The sequence below is a fragment of the Myxocyprinus asiaticus genome, chromosome 28, assembly GCF_019703515.2.
Source record: "Myxocyprinus asiaticus isolate MX2 ecotype Aquarium Trade chromosome 28, UBuf_Myxa_2, whole genome shotgun sequence".
NCBI lineage: Eukaryota > Metazoa > Chordata > Actinopteri > Cypriniformes > Catostomidae > Myxocyprinus > Myxocyprinus asiaticus.
Genome location: NC_059371.1, coordinates 8448492 through 8469612, shown reverse-complemented (window position 1 = coordinate 8469612; position 21121 = coordinate 8448492). Strand labels below are relative to the sequence as shown.

General features: G+C 37.1%; 1 protein-coding gene across 2 annotated transcripts; it reads right to left on the bottom strand.

The window, feature by feature from the left end:
* Nucleotides 1-13815: 13815 nt before the first annotated feature.
* kcna2b (potassium voltage-gated channel, shaker-related subfamily, member 2b) lies at nucleotides 13816-20455 on the bottom strand. Of its 2 annotated transcripts, none has more exons than XM_051659836.1 (3): nucleotides 20309-20455; nucleotides 19178-19619; nucleotides 13816-17742 (listed from the first exon to the last, which is right to left on the bottom strand). In XM_051659836.1, the coding sequence occupies exon 3, from the start codon at nucleotides 17596-17598 to the stop codon at nucleotides 16117-16119; it is 1482 nt and encodes a 493-aa protein (XP_051515796.1). In that variant the 5' UTR covers nucleotides 17599-17742; nucleotides 19178-19619; nucleotides 20309-20455; the 3' UTR covers nucleotides 13816-16116. The 2 variants fall into 2 exon arrangements, with proteins under 2 accessions (XP_051515796.1, XP_051515795.1); XM_051659835.1 differs by having other exon boundaries at nucleotides 20231-20430.
* Between the last annotated feature and the right edge of the window lie 666 nt (nucleotides 20456-21121).

The following is a 21121-nucleotide window of genomic DNA, read 5'->3' as shown; positions in this document are numbered from 1 at the left end:
GAATAGCTTTTGACATCAACGTGATGAGGAAACTGAAAACTCAAATCAAGTTCAAATAAAGACATTACAGTAATGCATATAAAAACAAGATGGACTGTATGACAGTTCCTCCATTTAATCTCACTGTAATATTCTATTTTTGCTGCATTGAGACATAAATTACAGTATTTTATGTTTTTGATTATTTTAAGTATGAATAAGTGTATTCGTTAAGCATTTCTAACATACACGTTAAAATGTTTATTATTTATGAGGTATTGCATGATAGTCGCCCTTTTTATTCATGTTTTTTTAACTGCATATCAATGATTTATAATGCATTTGTTAATGATTAATTAATCATTAATGAACTTCTTAATAAGCCCTTAACAAAGGAACATTAATGTAAAGTGTAACACACACTTTACATAAATTATGTGGGAACAATATTTTAGGGGCTTGAGCCCCAAAGTCCCCTTGCAATGCCACAATGGCCTGCATCAGTGCTGTTTAAAAACAATAAACAGATACTTTAAGAACAAATGTTGGTATGGCTCATTCAAATAGGCAGAAGTCTTGAGTTACAGAATATGACAGCGAATAGGAAGGTACTAAGTCATTTCATGTATTCTCATCTCATCCCAGCTGACAGGAGGGGTCTTAAAATATCCCACCCCAATGAATATTTTACCACAGCATACTCTCTCTTCTGTCACGACTTGCACTCCATTTTTCTCTCTTGTTCTTAATGTCTTCACCAGTTTTCAGTACATCGTGATAAAAAAGAACAAAGATTAGCAGAAGAAATCAGCACAGCTTTGTATATTTTTTAAAGAAATAACATTTCTACAACTTCTCTATATTAAGAATCCATTCAATCCGTTATAATTCAGTCCATTGAGAGGTGTCTGCTGTGTTTCTTTCAGGCCTGTAGCTTGTCTTTCCTCCTCACTGAGCTCTCAAAAGCATTTTAGTGCTGAAGTGGATGATGTTGTGCTGAGTGACCATTAGAAATCAATGACCATTTTACTCTGACAATTCCCACTCCAGTGGAAGCATGTCCTACTATTGTTATGGTGACTATATGCTTATCTGCTATTCCTCTACAAACCAATGAGTTTTGTTTCTGAAAACACACTAAAAGCCAAATAACAGTTAAAAAATATTTTTCTTTACCATCAAAAATGTCTTTGCAAATTAAATATAAACGTTTGAACTTAAAGAGATAGTTCACCCAAAAATGAAAATTCTCTCATCATTTACTCACACTCATGATATCCCAGTTGTATGACTTTCTTTCTTCACCACAATACATTTGAAGAAAATTAGAATAATATCTTAGCTCAGTAGGTCCTTAAAATGTAAGTGAATGGAGATTTCTCTTTTGAAGCTCCAAAAATCACAGACAGTCAGCATAAACATCATCCATACGACACCAGCTGTTAAATGAATGTCTTCTAAAGCGACACGATCACTTTTGGTGCGAAAAAGATAAATATTGAAGTTTTTTTTTTCTTTTTTTTACTCTAAATCATGCTTCTGGTCAGGAGCGGTACGCACATGTGACGTAATCGCATTGGCATTTGAAACACCTGAGAACTGATGCAAGTGCATTACAGCCGGAAGAGCAGCGCTGTTTACAAGTGAGGAGGAGGAACCTGTACAGTATCTTGGTTGGTTTTTGCTTAGATCTGTGTTTATCTGTTTCTTTACTTACAATGTTGCATTTGTGTGCTTATCCTGGATGTATCAACCAAGAGGAGAACGTGAGATTATCTCTGTATCATGGCAACACGAATACGTCACACGAGAGACTGCTTGGACTCCACCCTCTCATGAAGCTTTCCAGAAGCGGTGATTTAGAATTAAAAAGTACTTAAATATTTATCTTTTTTCACACCAAAAGTGATCGTATCACTTTAGAAGACATTAATTTAACTGCTGGAGTCGAATCAATGTTGTTTATGCAGACTGTCTGTGATTTGTGGAGCATCAAAAGTGAAATCTCCATCCACTTGCATTTTAAGGACCTACTGAGCTAAGATTGTAGCGTGGAGGGGGCGGGGCCGGGCCGGAATGACACACGCCCAGACCCCAATCAGCCAGATGAGGTGAGCGAGGGATAAAGGCGACCGGAGAGGGCAGCTCGAGAGAGAGAGAATTATGGGCAGCTGCCCTGTATGTGTTTGTGTGTCTTTTTGTTTAAGTTTATTATTAAACTATTATTTATATTGTCAAGCCAGTTCTCGCCTCCTCCTTTCCCTCTAACCCCTTTACAAAAATATTTTTCTATTTTTCTTCAAATGTGTTCTGCTGAAGAAAGAAAGTCATACACACCGGGGATATCATGAGGGTGAGTAAATAATGAGAGAATTTTCATTTTTGGGTAAACTATACCTTTAAGTTAAAAACATCATGCCCGTTAAAAAGTATTTCCCTTTAATCATAGTTGAATGATTTGTTTGTAATTTGCAATCTAAAAAAGAAAGAAAGTTAAATTGATTATTTGTCATGAAAACAAACAATCTAAATGCAAAATGTTTTAATTTTACTAAAATAGGCTTAATTTATACTTATAAATACAGTATACTGTCTTAATTATTGTCATTTCAGTTTGTTTACAATAGCACAGAAGCTTCATTTGTTTTGTTTAGAAGTGTCAGGACGCTCATTCTTCTAGATCAAAGTTTAGAAAAGAGTTTCTGGCTTCTTAAATGCACGAAAAGAAATCCTTATATCCAGCAACTTAAATTCAGTTTAGATATTCATGAAACATGCTTCTGTATATTTCTAGGCCAAGTGACCTGCACGGTTTCTTGTTCCTTAAATGCTGAGAAAAAAGACATTTTTCTCAGAAACCATTTTCTTAGGTCTGATCCTTTGTTCTAAATCTGGAAAAAAATTTGAATAACTTATGCATACATCAGATTTTTATATCATAGCAAATTAGTGCTTTCCTTTTAAAATAATTTTTTTATTTTAATATAGCCTACTTGCGTGAAGCATCTACATGTTTCCATTGATCATGGTATAAATATTCGGGGGTTACCTCCCCCCATCCCCACTGAAAACTACGACCCTGATTAGATGGGAACGATGTCCAGCAACATCCTTGGTTGTAGTGAAAGTCGTACGATATCATACGAATTAGCCAAATTTAGAAATGTTGTATGAATCCTTACGATTTCACCATGAGAGTGTGTAGGTAATTACTGAGTAATACTACTGAACTGCATGTAATTGCTGTGCAATTGGCATGGTGGCTCAGTGGATAACACCCACAGCACTGTCGCCTAACAGCAAGAAGGTCACCGGTTCGAGTCCCGGCTCACCGAAAGGCCCTGTGCGGAGTTTGCATGTTCTCTACGTGGGTGTGCTCCGGGAACCCTGGTTTCACTCAAAGACGTGCAGGTTAAGTGAATTGGATCCCTGTAGATTTGAGTGGGAGTGTGAAGGTGCTTGTCTGTGTGTGTTAGTCCTGTGATGGACTGGCCACCTGTCCAGGGTGTTTCCTGGCCTTTGGCCCGAGACAGCTGGGATAGGCTCCAGCACCACCTGTGACCCTGCATAGGATAAGTGGCTAAGAAAATGAATGTATGCTAACATTAGCTAATGCATTATGAACTAACATGAACAAACAATGAACAATACTGCCATGTAAAGGCAAAACCCAGTAACTATACATTTTGTCAAAGTTTAATTTTATGAGCAGACTATGACTATTATCTGTCCTGTGACTGATGGGTTTGATTCAACCATGCTCAGAGTCAGAGAATTTCATGGACTGTCAAAATTTGATGATTCACATTTGACAGGACAGTTCATGATACCTAAAGTATTAAGTAACGTTAACATATAAAACCTTCTTGTAAAGTGTTGCCCTTTCATTTACTCTTCTACTCTGCAAGAGGTGAAAGGGGCATTCAGGGCAAAGCCTTTATCAATTACCATTGACTCAGAGCTTTATCGATCCACTGTGGTCTCTGCACTTCCTCATTAGTTCAAGACATGGAATAATTCTGAGCAAGTTCATTACATTCTGTGATATCTGATCGGTCAAGGTTACGTATATGCAGGCTTTGTGTCTCCAGTGCTGCAAGACCCCTAATGTGGAGCCACAGCCAACAGAGCAAGCAGACATCTACTGTCTGTCTGGAGATGATGTGCTGCTTCTGATCAACTATTGGTCCAGCAAACAACCAATCAAAATGCTGTTGGTTTATCTTGTATATTGACAATTAGGCACATATAAGAATGATTTACTTAACAGATACACATATTAAACACACTAAATGCTCCAGGAACACATTCTGGATCAACATCTTTTTGTTTGCCCTGGAACAACATTTCTGTCAAACATATCCCAACACTATCCTTAATCTCAACCAAACTGCAGAGGTTAAAGCTATGTAATTCTAGCATTTATTTAGCAGGCGGTGCCATGTTTTACACACCTGTCTCTGCAAACATTTGCTAAACAGGTTGTATTATCAGGCTATCAGTTGAGCTACCGAGCAATTTGATGGCATCTGAACAAGCTTATAAATGTAGTCGGTTATGTAATACATATATTAAAATGTATGGCGTTGCAAGTCATATGCTATAGCAAGTGTTTAGATGTCATAAAATAGCACTGTGTGAAGATCAGGGCAAAAAGAAAGTATCTTTTAACTGATAATCTGCCCTTTTTCTCGTGATTTGTGTGAAAGTGAATAAAAGTCATTGTTGTTGTAGCGCCTCTAGTGTTCATTCCAACAGGAAACTACTGCAATATGAACAATGAAGCATGTAAAAAAATCCTGTTACAAAAATGACCAAGTTGGTTGGATGTAGCACAACCTTAACCCTGGCCCCAAATCTAACCATTAAATCTGACTGGTTGACAGGAATGTTGTTTTAGGACCAACAAGGATGTTGATCTACAACATGCTCTACTTTGTGAAATCATAGTTATCTTTCTTATCTGTCTGTCACCAACTACGCCCTTCTTTATGATTTTAGCAGGGTTCTCCACTCAGCTAATGAGAAATGTAAGCAGATGATTAAGAGGCCGGTAGAAGGGTGTTAGGAAACTACCCACTCCCCACTGGCACCAGGCTCCATTACTCTCTGCCATGCTGTAAATTAATGTAGTTGTACAACTACACATCCCAGTGGATCCTTCCCATCAGTTCCCTGTCCTACTTTTCCTGACCAAGTAGAAGAAGTAACAAAACTGAGGTGGAAGAACAATAGCGGTCATTCCATGAATGTGTATATACGTGGTACTGTGGAGCGCCAGACCTGTAAACCATACAATCATCCGAATTCATAAGAGGAAGCTGATTTCAGAACTTGTAAATTAGTTGGTATGTTTTAAGTAGCTATACTGTAGAAGGTGTTGCCTCTGAAATTTGGTGAATGAGTAAGTGGTAAGAGTTAACTATTCATATAATATCTGTCCTCTTTATATGTCATTGATAAATGTGTGTCCCAATAATAGTTTACACGGCCATCTAATGTTTTTTCCTATTTAAATGATTATTCTGGGTTCAATACAAGTTAAGTACAATCAACAGCATTTGTGGCATAATGTTGATTACCACCTTAAATATTTGGGACTTGCCTCTACTTTTCTTTAAAAAAAAAAAAAAAAAAGAAGAAGAAGAAGAAGAAGCAAAAATTGAGGTTACAGTGAGGCAATTCAAAGCAGTGATTCTCATGGTCACAAACCCAAAAACTGTTCACAGTACTGATAAAGTCACAGAAAGCAAGGAAACAGCAATGCTAAATTCAAATAATAAAATGCAACTTATCATGTATTTTAGTTATGTAGTATAGTTAGGATAGCAAAATAGGCCTAACAGTTATTAAGAGGGAGAAGAAAACATGTCCCATTTCTTTTGTTTTTGACATCAAAGGCTGTGCATCCAGTCAAACTCTACAGTATTTTGACATAAATGTATCTGTCACAGAGTAGAAGCTGGTTGAAGTAGGCAGAAACCAACATGGATAGATTGCATGACATGCTTCAAAAACCACAAATAAAACTATTGAAGGTAAAAGAAAAGTAAATTGTACCCCTAGTTCACCAATCTTGTTCACTACAACTGCCATGGTGACAATATTAGAAAGAACCAATGAAGTTTGTGCACGCTGTCCTCTTCACTGCCTTTTCCTTATATAGTGGAAGGTGCGCTCAGTTAGCTAAGCTTATCTCAACAAAGATGTTGATTCATGCATGCTAGATTAAAATGAGTGAAAGGCAAGATTTTCAGTGAATTATTTTCAGTCTATTCCTCACACAATGCTTTATATTATTTTTGGATGTTTTCAAAAGTATACAATTACATTTTTTTAAAGAAGTGTGTAATTTTTAATAAATGAAAGTAATTGCAGTTTTAACTGTATTTTTTATCATCAGAAAGAGTGACATGAAGCTGACAGAAAATGCAGTTTATGTTTTTAAAGCAGTTTTTTTTTTTTTTATTAAAGAGTTTTTTTGTCTCAAATAGTGCTGTGAAAATGGGGGCCTGGGAAGCTCAGCGAGTATTGACGCTGACTACCACCCCTGGAGTCGTGAGTTCGAATCCAGGGTGTGCTGAGTGACTCCAGCCAGGTCTCCTAAGCAACCAAATTGGCCCGGTTGCTAGGGAGGGTAGAGTCACATGGGGTAACCTCCTCGTGATCGCGATTAGTGGTTCTCACTCTCAGTGGGGCGTGTGGTAAGTTGTGCGTGGATTGCGGAGAGTAGCATGAGCCTCCACATGCTGGGAGTCTCCACGGTGTCATGCACAGCAAGCTTCGTGATAAGATGCACGGATTGACTGTCTCAGAAGCGGAGGCAACTGAGACTTGTCCTCCGCCAGCCGGATTGAGGTGAGTAACCGTGCCACCACGAGGACCTACTAAGTAGTGGGAATTGGGCATTCCAAATTGGAAGAAAAGGGGATAAAAATAAATAAATAAAAAAAGGAGTGCTGTGAAAAATGAGAACCACTGTATTAACTAATGATAACATATACAACTTGTAATGTATTAGTGTATGTAGAAATTACATTAACCAAAATTAATAAATGGTGTTCAAGAATTGTGCATAGTTTATGTTAAATTGCACTAATGTAAATGAAAACAACATTATTGTGAAGTGGTACTGTAATATTACTACATTTTGATGTTTGATTTTAATGACATTTCGGTTTTGGCACTAAGTTGGGTCTCCACTCAATATCCAATTTAAAAGCTGAGTCTTAGAAACAAAACCATTTTTGAACCACCCTAAAGCATCACAATTGTTCAAATAAATCACTATAATTTACTAATATATTGTAGTGACAAATGCAAAGATTAATGGATTTTAAAACTGGCTCTGACAATGACTCAGCTTTCACAGCTTTCACATTCTCCCCGAGTCCTCACATGGCATTCCCTGGATCAATAGCCATCAGCTGCCAAGACTCCTATCTACTGCAAGCTATCTCATCTCAGTCTGTCTGCATGCAGCCATTCTTACCAACAACAGAACACAACAGAGGGATGTGAAGCAGAAATAGGTGCTGAGCATTGTGACAGCGGGGTGATAATAGTGTTGGACAGGTAGCTGAGCTGCACTATAACAGATGGGAGAGCAGGGCTGGTGTACGGGTGAGATCTCCGACTGTCGCAGGGCTGGAAATGTTTGCTCTCCAACAGGTTATCCATCAGCCCATAAGGAGTGGATTATAAATAGATGACTTTGTTTCTCTGTGCAACACAAAGTGCATTTTGCTTCAGTTAGGAGCAAAACACAATGCATTTGGACAGCTCTTTCTCTTTCTTTCTACTTGCTGCCGTTCGATAGTAACAGAAAAATGTATAATGGTCTCGTGTGTGGCAAAGAGAGCCTTTGCCCTGGCCACCTTCAAACTCTTTAAAAATACATATATACAAATATATAGAAATAAACCACAAAAATATAAAAACTAAAACTAAAATATAATATACTAACATATAGAGTATATATATATATATATATATATATATATATATATATATATATATATATATATATATATATAAAGTAAATAATTTTATATATGTATACAGTATATATATATATATATATATATATATATATATATATATATATATATATATATATATATATATATATATATAAAACAATAACATAAATAAATATAAATTAAAAAGTATTATACATAGATAGATAGACAGACAGACAGACAGACAGATACCATTTCAACTCCTTGAAATAATAAAATAATAAATATTAAAATATAAAAATAAAATACAAACATTTATAAACTATAAAAAAAATAACTATAATTCATTTATCGTATAATAAATACAGTTATACAAATCCAGTATCCACAATCAACCACCAACCAAGTGACACAGAAATAAACAAGAGTCATTATAAGCTTTTCATGGTTTATAATATACTCATCATTATAATCATTATCATCATTATTCATAGATCTCTTTACAGTTATAATCTTTTGGAAGGAAGAGATGCATCTCTTGTTCTCTTTCCAAGATTGACTTTTAAAGTTCAGCATTAGCATCCAGTGGTCCTTGTAAAGTGCATGAAATCGCTTTTATCACATCCAGTGAATGTACCGAGTCCTCTATGTCTTCGTTCTTCTCTTTGTTGCATTATTGTGTTCTTTTTTTTTTTTTTTTTTTTTTCAGTCTTTATCCTAGAAAACAAACGCTTTGTACAAGAAATGGCAGATCAGGCCTCCTGGATGACAATGTAGGGACAATGTCACATATAAACATAAATACATGCAGACCAACACCAAATACCTCAGCTCATTTGCTTATATGCCTCATTCATTACCCGACAACATTTAAAAGTATCTCTACAGACATAGGGGTGAGCTTTATGTATGAAGATGAGCTATGCCGCATCTGTCCATACTTCTATAAGGCCTTGTTCAGACAGGCAGAAAAAAAAAAAAGAAAAAAAAAACATTTTGTTATTGGTGACCAGCTCAAAACACATTTCACTTTCTGTATTTACAGTACGTGACTGTGGCACGATTTTTGCAAAACGGTATTACATGATTCCTTGCACGTATCGCGGCAGTCCTGAGGTGAAATGTCCATTGTGTGGCACTGAAAGCAAGTTAAATGATCTCCCAAACACCTCCCTTCCCTAAACATTTAGAGCTGAAGTATGTAACTTTTTCTGTTAAAATACCTTCTCCTATCCCATCTTAATATGCAGAGACAACTATAAGAAAGCCATTCATAGGTTAATTTTCTGAAAAACTGTAAGCACTGTCTTCCTGTGCCACTTTGAAAATTGCTGTTTGTTTTGAGTGACCCGCTTAGACCCGCCCCAACAACATTACTCAACCAATGGTGTGAGCTGGGGGCCGGACTATTTTTGCAATTCCGTTTGGTGGCGCTAGAGGTGCAGAAATTACATACTTCAGCTTTAACCTAAACCTAACCAATATAGTGTCATAGAAGTAAATGTAAGATGAAAAACACAATTGCTGAAGTAGCCACATCATTTTATGATACTTCTATGACACTTCTGAATCATGTGTCAACTTGCATGCTCTTCAGGACTTGTACCCTAGTACCCAGGTCCATAAGATAGCGTTGAACTTGAGTGGGGAACAGGGTGAAAAGTAAGTGTTTACGAGCTGATAATCTTCAACAGGTGATTTGTGTAAGCGAATAAAAGTAATTGTTGTAGCACCTCTAGAGTTCATTTCAACAGGAAACTGCTGCATTACGTAAAAAGGGGGAAAATAAAAATGAAAAAAGTTTGGTATAGGAACGTGATACTAGGAGACCAGGTTCAAAAAGTCTGATTTTTGAAAAACCAATCCAAATCACATTCGTTGGTCATTTAAAATGTTATTTAAACCAGATATTTGGAAATGCATTTTTAGTATTAAAGGGCAGACTGGATTTCAGAGTAGTTTCTTGTCATTTGTGACGTGACATGTAATATCAAAGACAATTTACAGTAATGATTCTAGTCAGTCTGAATTCACTAATTTTCATCCCCTCGTTCCCCCAAAAAGTCATAATGCTTCTGCTTAAGTCTTTACTATTAGGGTTGATTGATTTATCAAAATAAAGTCGAAATTGCAATATGATGCAGTGCAATTATCAAACTGTAAGTGCTGTGATTTAATTAAATAAATGAATAGTCTGCACGCACTGCTTTACTGTATGTGCAGCACTGCTCTCTGTTACACATACTCAAAGCACACGTGAGACTAATGAACTGACAGCGTTATCTTTACTGCACTCTGGATTCACTAATTGCACATTTGTGTAATTCTAAATATGCTTGGCCGCCAAAAGTTACTTTCCAAATCTTATGTAACCTCATAACACAGGGTTTTGTGGACAAAAGAGTGGATGAGAGCATTTCTCTTCCTTCATGTCTTCCTTTAGTATACCGTCAAAATAAAAGCTCCCACCAAAATAAAGGCCAGCATTACAATTACACAATGCAGGTTAAGAAAATATTACATAAATATGGAACTGTTTTGTAATAACAATAATAATAATAATAACAGCTGTTGTTGGTAATATTATATATCTTAATTTTGGTCAAAAGGAAACTATGACTTTTTTATGTTAATAATCAGATCGCAGTTCAAATTGCAGTCGTTCAGCCCTAATTACTATGGCAACCAATGTACTGTAGGGTCCCAAAGTCTGACACTGCTAACTGAAATGCTTATTTGGTATTTTTTCTAATTAATACTAATGATATTATTAGCTAAAAATTTTGTTGGGAAAGTTGCTTTCAGTTCACAGATTTACATGAACTTCAAAAATGTTTATATTTGGTATATCAAACCCTAATGATCCTTGCTTACCATCAGATATGATTGACTACACTGTCCCAACAAAAGTATGTGATTTCATCACTTGCAAAATGACAGTGCTGACATCCAGTCCAGAAGATCAGATATGGAAAAACAAATAGTATTTATGTGCAGTGTGTGAACAAGGCCCAACTTTTACTTTAAAACAGTGGCTGACTTGCTACACTAGCTCACCGATTCCAACACATCTCTGTTCATTTTTCTAAATCACATCTGTTCATCTATCCTCGTGGTCTGTCTATCTATCTGTTTGTTCATTCGTCCACCCATCCATATCTATATATACACTGTATATCCGTATTGCATGTACGTTTATAGCAAATGAGGGCTTGTTTTTTTCTCTCTCTCCAGAAAACATGCCTGAGTGTGAACAGTAAATCCTGTAACAGCATTCAGTTGAATACTGATAAGATATAAAGGCTTGATTTGATTGCTGATACATTTATATACTGCAGTAATCAATAGGCAAAGCATCTATGATAATTACAGTTAGAGGTTCTTTTATTCCCAGTGTTTGTGCTTAACGTATATGAAGTATACCAATATACATCTAGATTTAGATAAAGGTTTAAAATATATAATTGCAGCTGTGAATTCCCCAGTATTAATAAACTGCATTACATGGCGGAGGTGTTTTATAAAGCTATAGCTTGTGTTAAGACAACGATGAAAGCAGCGGAATTTCTTTGAAAGTATTCTCACAAAGCTGTTTGTATATAGGCGTTAAAAGTACTCAAAGTATTACAAATGTACAGACCAACTATCACAGTGAATATATTAAAAACAATATATTCACAATTTCAGACAGAACGAGGCAGCTATGGAGATGCTATTAAATAACATACTTTGAGAGCATATTTCTCTATTAAATACTTACAAAAATTCTGACATCTTGTTAAGAATTCCTTAATCTCAAAGGACAGGATGAATTATTAGCCCTGGCAGTGGAAAAACAGGGCTTGTCCAATTGCTGCATACGATCCTTTGCAAGTACATCCATTATCAAAAGGGCTTCTGCATGCATTTGACAACACGCACAGAAACACATTGAAAAAGTCGGTTTTCCTGAAGTGATCAACAAGCATCCTAAGAGTGGTGTATAATATATAGTGTACAGAGTCTTAAAGACAGGATACAGTGGTTTTAGTGAAGAAAAAAAAATGAGGATGTGTGTAATGCACATTCTTGGTCTTATTGTACACGATTCATGGGTGGATGTTATTCAAAAGAAAAGAAAAGTTTGTCTTTGTAATCTTTTATCAAATTGTACTAAATTGCTACCCCTTTGAAATGACTTTCCTCTTCAGTTGATGGCACAAATCCCTCTTACTTTTTAACCTCTCCCCTCCAACCACTTGCCTCTATTGCCATATGGAACACCTATTTCATGAGCCAATCAAATCCTGATGGATTACATAAAGTCCCGCCCTACAGCCCTACACTCCATTTCACTTATGGAAATATGTCCAATTGCGTAATTAAAATAAGTGATTTTACAAGGACGTTGTCATATTCTTACAGTCATATTCTTTCAAATAAAAATCAAACTTTTGTCATTGTTCCAAACCTGAATGACTTTCTTTCTTCAGTGGAACACAGAAGGAGAACAGGAGGTTGAATGTTTAGAAACTGACAGCCTCTGTCACCGTTTACTTTCATTTAATCTTTTTTTTTTTCACTACAATGAAAGTGATGGTGATTGAGAAGGAACATTCTGTCTACCTACTTTTGTGTTTCGCTGAAGAAATAAAGTATTTTCTTTCTTTCTTTTTTTCTTTTTTTTTGAGAAAAAAAAAGCAAAAAATTACATATTAATTTTGGGGTGAATTATCCTTAAGAAAGTCCATCTTGTCCAGAAATATTAACCTCCATTAAGGCCAAACCTAAAAGTAATGGCTGCAATATGTCACTAACTTTTCCCAGTCTGCAAGACACTTAAACCAACAGGCCTTGATTTAAGAGTGCTCTGCTTTTCTTAACAAACCTGGGGAAAGCAGCCAGCATGGCTTAGCATGGGTAGATATGGGTTCTAACCCCAAATCCTCACTCATTTACATTCTGAGAAGGGGAACGACAAGCTAAGTTCAGAACAGCATACAGTACTACCACACAACACTTCCTATTTTGCATTATACAGTACAAATCTAGTATGCAGTACACTGGTATTCCATTCTGAAAATAGCCACAGTAAAGTTTAGGGTGGAGTGAACACAGCATCACTCTTGGATTGCCTATCTGAGAAGGCAGTGTTTTCGGAGGGAAATTGTGCTGCACGGATGACCAGATGCCTACATCACATACAATGTAGCACTCTGTCAGCCTCACCATAAAATTATGGAACAACAGGTCAGTATGTCAGCAAAAATATTGGCAGGGAGATCTGATCCAAGAACTTTGGCAGTGGAGTCAATCTTTTGACAAATAAATAAATAAAATCAAATAAAAGATACATTAATAAATAAATAAATAAATAAAATAAAATACTTGGGCAGTTAAATGTATTTAAACTGGTGTTGTAGGTAGGGCTATTCTACATAAGAATCAAGTTTAATCTCCATATATAATGATTTTCTTTCTAAAATACAATATATACATAAAATAAATACGAAAATTTAATAAATACTAAAAAAGAAGAAAACTACAGAGGTTCAGATGTTTTCTGCTATTATTTACCACTTTAAATACCCAATGCAATGGTTTGACGAAAGCAGTTTTCTTTCTTGTGTTGAGCTATATCCTATATGAGTAAATTAGGGTCTGTTAAGATTTGTAATCAAATTAATTACATGAAATGCCGATTAATTAATCAAATTAATCAAAATTAATGTCATATATCAATATTTGCTTAGAAAGCATACAAATATAATTCAATCTAAATAAAGTTCTATTAATTGGCATTAGTAAATGCATTAGGAATCATAAACTAAAATAGAACAATATATTATTACAGCATTTATTAATCTCGGTTAATGTTAATTTATGAAAATATTTTTTTCTTTGTTAGGTCTTGTTAGTTCATCATTCATTAACTTATGTTAACATATACAATGTTTACTTATAAACAATTTATTAGTATATGTTGAAATTAACATTAACCAAGATTAGTAAATGCTGTAAAAGTACTGTTCACTGTTTGATCATGTTGACTAATGTTAACTAATGCAAACAAATTTAACCTTATCGTAAAGTGTTACCAATATTTGTAAAGCAGTGATTACACAGCCTTTATCACAAAGCACTACAAAGCACTGAGCACAGCTCTAAAATTCACATTCTGAAGGGCTTGTCATTTTTAGTAAATAGCCAAATAGCATTTAATTTAACATACACTGACTAACCATGATTTGCTACTTGCTATCGCTAGTCGGTGGCAGGTGGATATTAGGTGGAGGTGACATTATATTTATAATTTTGGTCAATAATTTCACTGAAGAATTTCAAAGACATTTTAAATGCATATATCTGCTAAAAGGTTATATTTGTCATTTTTTGGATTACACTAATATATACTGTAGTTGGCCTCCTAGCTAACAGACATGGAATACAAGCCAGAAATCTCCAATTTTGATTGCATTTGGTTTTTAAAATCAAGCACAAACGACTTGAGAATACTCAAGAATAACATCCATAACGTCCCAACATTTAAACATTATAATGGGAAAAAGAAAGCAAACCCTAGATCAGAATTAAAACTGGGATTATTATTTAAAGCTTGATCTTCTCCATATCCAAAAGTGGTGCTTTGAGCAGCTCGTTTTAATTGATGCATTTCACTCTCCCACCCTAGATTATTAACCAAATGAAGACATGAACAACCTTGATAGTATTAGACCCTGAAAGTGGGCTAATACAATCCACCTAATGTATTAGCCTACTAACATAGAAAACTATATGCAAAATCTTGCAACCTTAAAAAAAAAGCATTTATAATATTGCACATATTGGTAGTCTCACAGAGAAAAATATTTATATGATAAAGATATGAATATCTATTACTAGTTTTGTGTGTAAGTATCATTCTTACTACATGCATGCTACTAGGGATGTGAACCAGACATGCACCACAAAAGTAGTTGAATATTTCCTATCTCTTACAAAAAGCTATTCGAGGAAGCATCGTTTTCATACAAGTCTTACCCATACTCTCCAGCATCATATTATGAGCAGGATGCATCATGAAATGGCACTAAAATGCCAAAACAACATAAAAATGCAATAAATAGCGGCAGTGAAGTTCATCTTTGGTGACCTGATTAGCGAGCTATTGTTTTGCTGTCGTTGGCTGCAATGTCACAGTACACTATCTACAATCCTGCATCTGCCCCATTAGTGCTTAATGTAGGGGTCAATCTTTGTTTACAAAAGACATTTCTCAATTACATGGAATGCTATGAAGTTTACAATGCTGGAAACAGGAAGTGACTGGAGGAAATGATGCAGTGGAGGACAGCTGGTCATGCAGTATAGTGGAATGAAGACATCAGAATAAAATAGAGGGCGACTTATCCACTAATTGTTTTGGTCAAATTACTATTACATGGTACACGCTGAGAACCTAGTATGCTGGCAGCGAAAGAGGAAAAAAAAAGTCATACAGATAGAAAGGGGGGTCTGGAACTGGCCTTCCAATCCTCGCAGATTGGTCAGGCATGTATTTCTCCATCACAAGATGGAATGTAACATTATTTAGGTACCGCACACAGTACGCCATTGTGGCTGGCAGGACAGGCAGCATTTGTGTAAAGAGAAATACATCCATTGATGGTGATTCTTCACAAATATGTTATCTCCTCCATGTTATTTACGCCACAAATCAATTTGAAGTGACACAATTATTGGTCTTCCCAGGTACAAATAGCCTCTTGTCTCAGAAGGGACTCAAAAGGGTCCTCAGGTTGGCAGTGAATGGGTGGGCACGGGCATCATGAATTGGTCCCTCTATGCTACGCTTGTACAGGTTTCTAGTGGTTAGACTACGATTTGGCTACTGTTGCAAGCAGAACGACTACTGGAACAGTCACATAGGTAAGACAAACCCCATGCAGACATGGAACACAAGGATGCAGAACATTGCCTCCCACCAAATCAAGTTTTCCAGAACTGGGAGAGGTACGAGAGGAATGGAGATGGGACAATAGACAGGTCTTCTTCATTGATCCTTTGTTCAAACAGACTATTTCAGTTCTCTTTCGAAACTCTCGCATTTGGCATGTAAAGCCATCGAAACAAGGGTGTTGAATCCCCTTCTTAAAGCTCTTCATGTCACCTTTTTAGTCAAGGTGGTTCACAGCAGTTAAACATCTGTAAGCATTTTGGTGATGTTAACATAGTTAGTGTTGGTTAGGGTGCAGTTGCCGGTCTTTATGTTCTCTTCTCGAAAGTCCTCGTTGCTGTTGTTAACAGCCTCTTGAATTTCCATGTAGTCAGACTTGCTCATGGTTGACCCACTACGACTCTTCTTTAGGTCTTCTGATGAATCTATCTTAGGGACACTGGTCACATTAAGGTACTGGGCCTGCTCCTCACCCTCTGTCTCCCTATGGTAGAAGTAGTTGAAATTTGAGACTATGACAGGCACCGGCAATGCAATGGTCAGCACACCAGCGATAGCGCACAGGGATCCTACAATTTTTCCTCCAATGGTAGTTGGAACCATATCACCATAGCCTACTGTTGTCATTGAGACCACTGCCCACCAGAAGGCATCAGGGATGCTTACAAACTGCGAGTCTGCTTCGTCTGCTTCTGCAAAGAAGACGGCACTAGAGAAGAGGATGACCCCGATGAAGAGAAAGAAGATAAGCAGACCCAGCTCCCTCATACTGGCCTTGAGCGTTTGGCCGAGGATCTGGAGCCCTTTCGAGTGTCGGGAAAGTTTGAAGATCCTGAAGACTCGTACTAATCTGATGACCCTCAAAATGGCAAGTGACATAGCTTGCTGCCCCTGTTGACCATCTTCTGGCTTCTCTGCCAGCTCTGTGCCCAAGGTGATGAAGTAAGGTATTATAGCTACAATGTCAATGATGTTCATTATATTGACAAAGAAGCCTGCTTTACTGGGACATGCAAAGAACCGCACCAGGAACTCAAAGGAGAACCATATGATGCAAAGTGTTTCCAGGATGAAGAAAGGATCAGTGAAGTAGGTGGAGGTGGAGCTAATTGTTGAGCTGGAGTTGGTTGCTTTTTGCATCTCCATTTCCTCGTTGCGAAAAACTGGAAGTGTCTCCAAGCAAAAACTGACTATAGATATGAGAATGACCATGACTGAAATGATGGCGATAATCCTGGCAGGCCCTGAACTTTCAGGGTACTCAAAGAGCAGCCATACCTGCCTCTGAAACTCATTTTCGGGCAGAAGTTTCTCCTCCTCCTTAATAAATCCCTCATCCTCCCTGAACATCTCAATGGCTTCCTCCCCAAGCTCGTAAAAGCGTATCTCCTCTGAAAAAATATCCAAAGTCACATTGACAGGCCTTCGCAACCTGCCGCCTGATTGGTAGTAGTAGAGAATGGCATCAAAACTTGGGCGATTTCTATCAAAAAAGTACTCATTCCTCAGAGGGTCAAAGTAGCGCATTCTCTTTTTGGGGTCCCCAAGCAATGTCTCTGGGAACTGAGATAGAGTTTTGAGCTGTGTCTCAAAGCGCAGGCCAGAGATGTTAATGACCACCCTTTCACAGCACTCATGGTCTGGTTCCGGGTCATAAGTGTCCTGTGGCTGACCCGGGAGAGCTGCAGCTTCATCAACTGGGTCGCCTGTGACAACAGTCATACTGTGAATGAATGCAACCTGTAATTTGTGGTCAGGATTCAATTCTGTTGCCTCTAAAAAAACGTTTGTGGGAAAGAAACAGGAAAAATAGGGGCCTCTTCTCACCCGTTGACACCTCTCATGTGCATTAGAATCCAGGAAACGCTGAAATAAACAGAAAAAAGTACTTAGGGAAAGCAAGGATTCTTTTAAACATGCATGCTGCTGGAATCCACTGTGCTTACTTATTATGCATGTATTCTATCCTACTGTGAAGTGCCGGTGGGATTATTTGGATTCCTTTTATTTACAAGACAATGCAGAATGTACTAATTTAGTTTTTGAAATAATGTAGCAACTTACTCAAACACCATCAAATCTGTTGAAATGACAGTGAGCAGATATGAAACCATTGTGCAAAGACTATAAGCACTGCTGGCGGTGAAAAACCAGGGCATCTAAAAACATCTATCAATCACATGAAGAAGTCAGCATGACCACTTTACATATTGTATTTGCTTTTATCTGCCAAGTAGATCAATACTTGCTATGGCAAGACTGTATCATTTCTCTTAGGATGCAATTATGCACTGTAAATCTAATAAAAGCCAGAGTGCACTTAAATCATAATTGGATATTCCAAAACCTACCCAAATGCATTTGCACCAAGACAGCAAGGCTGCTTGAAACAGAAAGGCTGAAGCAATACAATATTGTTCTGCTTTTTTCTGCTCCATCAATGGGTATTTAAGGCTTGCCGTTGCAGTGAGGTCCAAAAGTCTGAGACCATTTTGAAAATCTGGGGGATTAAAAATCGAATTTAAACCTGGAGATAAACCGAAAGTTTTAGGATAAAAAATAAATAAAAAATAAAACAATGAAAAGTTATGACATAAAATGAATAGTAAATATTTAAGATTCTGCACTACTTCTAAGTCTCTACACTGTATAAAGTGGCAACCCAAAGTTGTTACCTATACCTAAGCTATTTCTACCCGATCTAACCCTTGAAGTAAAGGGTTTTGTTGGTGTAGCCTAATGCATTCGGATTGATGCATTGATGTTAAATCATATTTTTGACTCAAATAAACCCAGTTAGTTTAGACATTATCACACGAAGCACATTTTTTTAGGTTAACCTTCTTTTTCCAATATTGTACAAAATGCTTGGTTAACATGAAGTTCATGCCAGCCTGAGTCTGTCATTGTAGCGACAAACCAAATACAAGGAATTCTGAAATTTGTGTACATTTTCAATTCAACTTTCCAGCTAAATTATTAGTAAAGTAGAAAAATGCAAATGGTAGCACTTCCACAAGTGGTCTCAGACTTTTGGACCCCATGCACTGTACATTTGAAGAACATAAATCGGCTACACCATATCATATTAACAATGTGTAAATCTACATCAAACATCTAAATCAGTGCAGCTTCTTGTAAACTATCTAACAGAAAACATTAGCATTGCTCCAGGGTGTCATTCAAATAATCAACAACTTAATGCTTTCAAGAACTCAGCTAACTTGATTTCCTTAGCCCTATCATGTACCTCCAGCAGGTATAATTGCAACAAAGCAAACAGTAGGTTACACAAGCTTACCTGCAAACACAAACCCTCCCAAAAGCTCCAGAGAAATCATCTGCAAATTGATTGTGCCAGTCGGCTTGTTTGCATGACACCAGCAGAACTAATAAAACGCCTTGTTCCCAGGGTCAGTGAGTGCAGTGGTCTCTTTCAGCAGTCAGTCATTACAGGTACTGCAATGTTCCTGGTCTTCCACCCGCCCGCTGCGCCACAACTGCTGCGCTGGACTCGAATATATCCACTCGTATCGCAGCCTTCAGGATGAACGGATAACTGTAAGCCTGAGATGAGAGCAGGTAAAGCGAGGGGGACTCCCTTAAGGTGTCATTTTCAAAGAGCTTCCCATTGCAACGGTCCAAAGATGCTAAGGTCAGCAAAATCTGACGCCCCCTGTGTCCTCATAAGATGTGACGTGTTGTGCAACAGCGGGAGTGATGTCTCGACTCAACTCAGAGATCTGCAAAGAAACGCGGCAGCTGTTTACGCTGGGCGTCGCCTCAAACATGCTCACATTACACGAGATTTACAATTTAACACAAGAGATTGGGGAGGATCGCCTGAATACGTGTGGCCACTCGAGTCAGATGGCCGAAATGATGCTCTGAGGAGTGGCAACATCTTGTTGTTGAGCAAACGTCCCCATCTCCCCAGAACGGCTCTATCTTATAGGTCAAAATCCATAGAGCATCACGTTTCAGATGTTCCCAGTCATGATTGTGCGGTTTGTCTGGGTATTCATTTTTATTTATTTATTTATTTAAACAGCGTCGCTTTTAACGTGTTATTCCATTGCTCAAAATAGCGTTTTGTGATTGCCGGACACATATTCAGATTTCAGGCTCATGCACCCATGGAAAAACACATCACACCGGCTGTGGTCAGTGTTTTTTAACCCCATCAAGCAAGCGCAAGGTGTCTGCAGTGACATGCTTCAGCAATAGGTTCCTCTCTCTAGATGGATCAAAGCATGCCCATGCATTATTGTGCTAAAAGCATTCACGTATTTATCATTTTGTCAGTCAAGGCAATGCATTAAAACATGCATTAACAATAAAAAAAAAAGTCAACCTTCCCAAGTTGTTTTCAAGATGCACGCATCCGGATAATATCCATCACAATATGCACGGGGATTCCTCACGCGCTTACTTGTGTTCTCCTCGCTCATTTTTGGGAGTGGCGCGCCGCGCGAGCGAGCTATTTCTTGTCAAAGTCCAACTTTTCGCCTTTTACTCATAATTATGCTGTCAGAGCGAGCGGTTTAGGCTGCAGTTGGGCACTGCCGCGCATACAAAGGGGCTACAGTGAGCTGCTGCTGCTCACCACTCCTTTACTGTTGGACAACATGGGCAAATTAAAAGGAAAGCGCCTCCTCTGCGCTAATAGAGCAGCTGCTGGTACCTAACCACATTCTGAACTTGTCAGTATGGTTTTGTGTTGTATAAACTGAATATATCGGAATATTTTCTTATTTTATTTATTAATTTAAAATATTTTAAATAATCAAATGTAATGTTCGAAAAGAAATACATAACGAAATATTTTATATAATTATTATTATTGTTCTTATTTATTTATTTTTTATGATACAATATGATTACCAGTGCTGGGTGGGTTACTTGTGAATTGTAATCCGGTACTGATTACAAATTACATGACAAAAAAAAAAAAATGCAATCTGTAACATTATCTCATAGATTACATTTTGGGGTAATCTAATTCGATTACTTTGGATTACTTTGGATTACTTTCAACCCAGTTCTGTTTGATTTTATGTCATGCATTTAAGCAAGATAATCATTTTAACATAAAAGTACAAAGAGAAAGAAAATGTATTCCATTCTTTATTACTAACAAAAAGAGCTCCTTATGACATTTTTAAGAAGTGCATTATACATAACGTGAATGAAATAAACATTAAATCTAACAGCAATGAAAGTGCATGGCCAACGTTTATCATTC

What these genes read in the sequence shown, in the direction of transcription:
- kcna2b (XM_051659836.1), bottom strand. Translation starts at nt 17,598, where the DNA reads ATGACTGTTGTCACAGGCGACCCAGTTGATGAAGCTGCAGCTCTCCCG.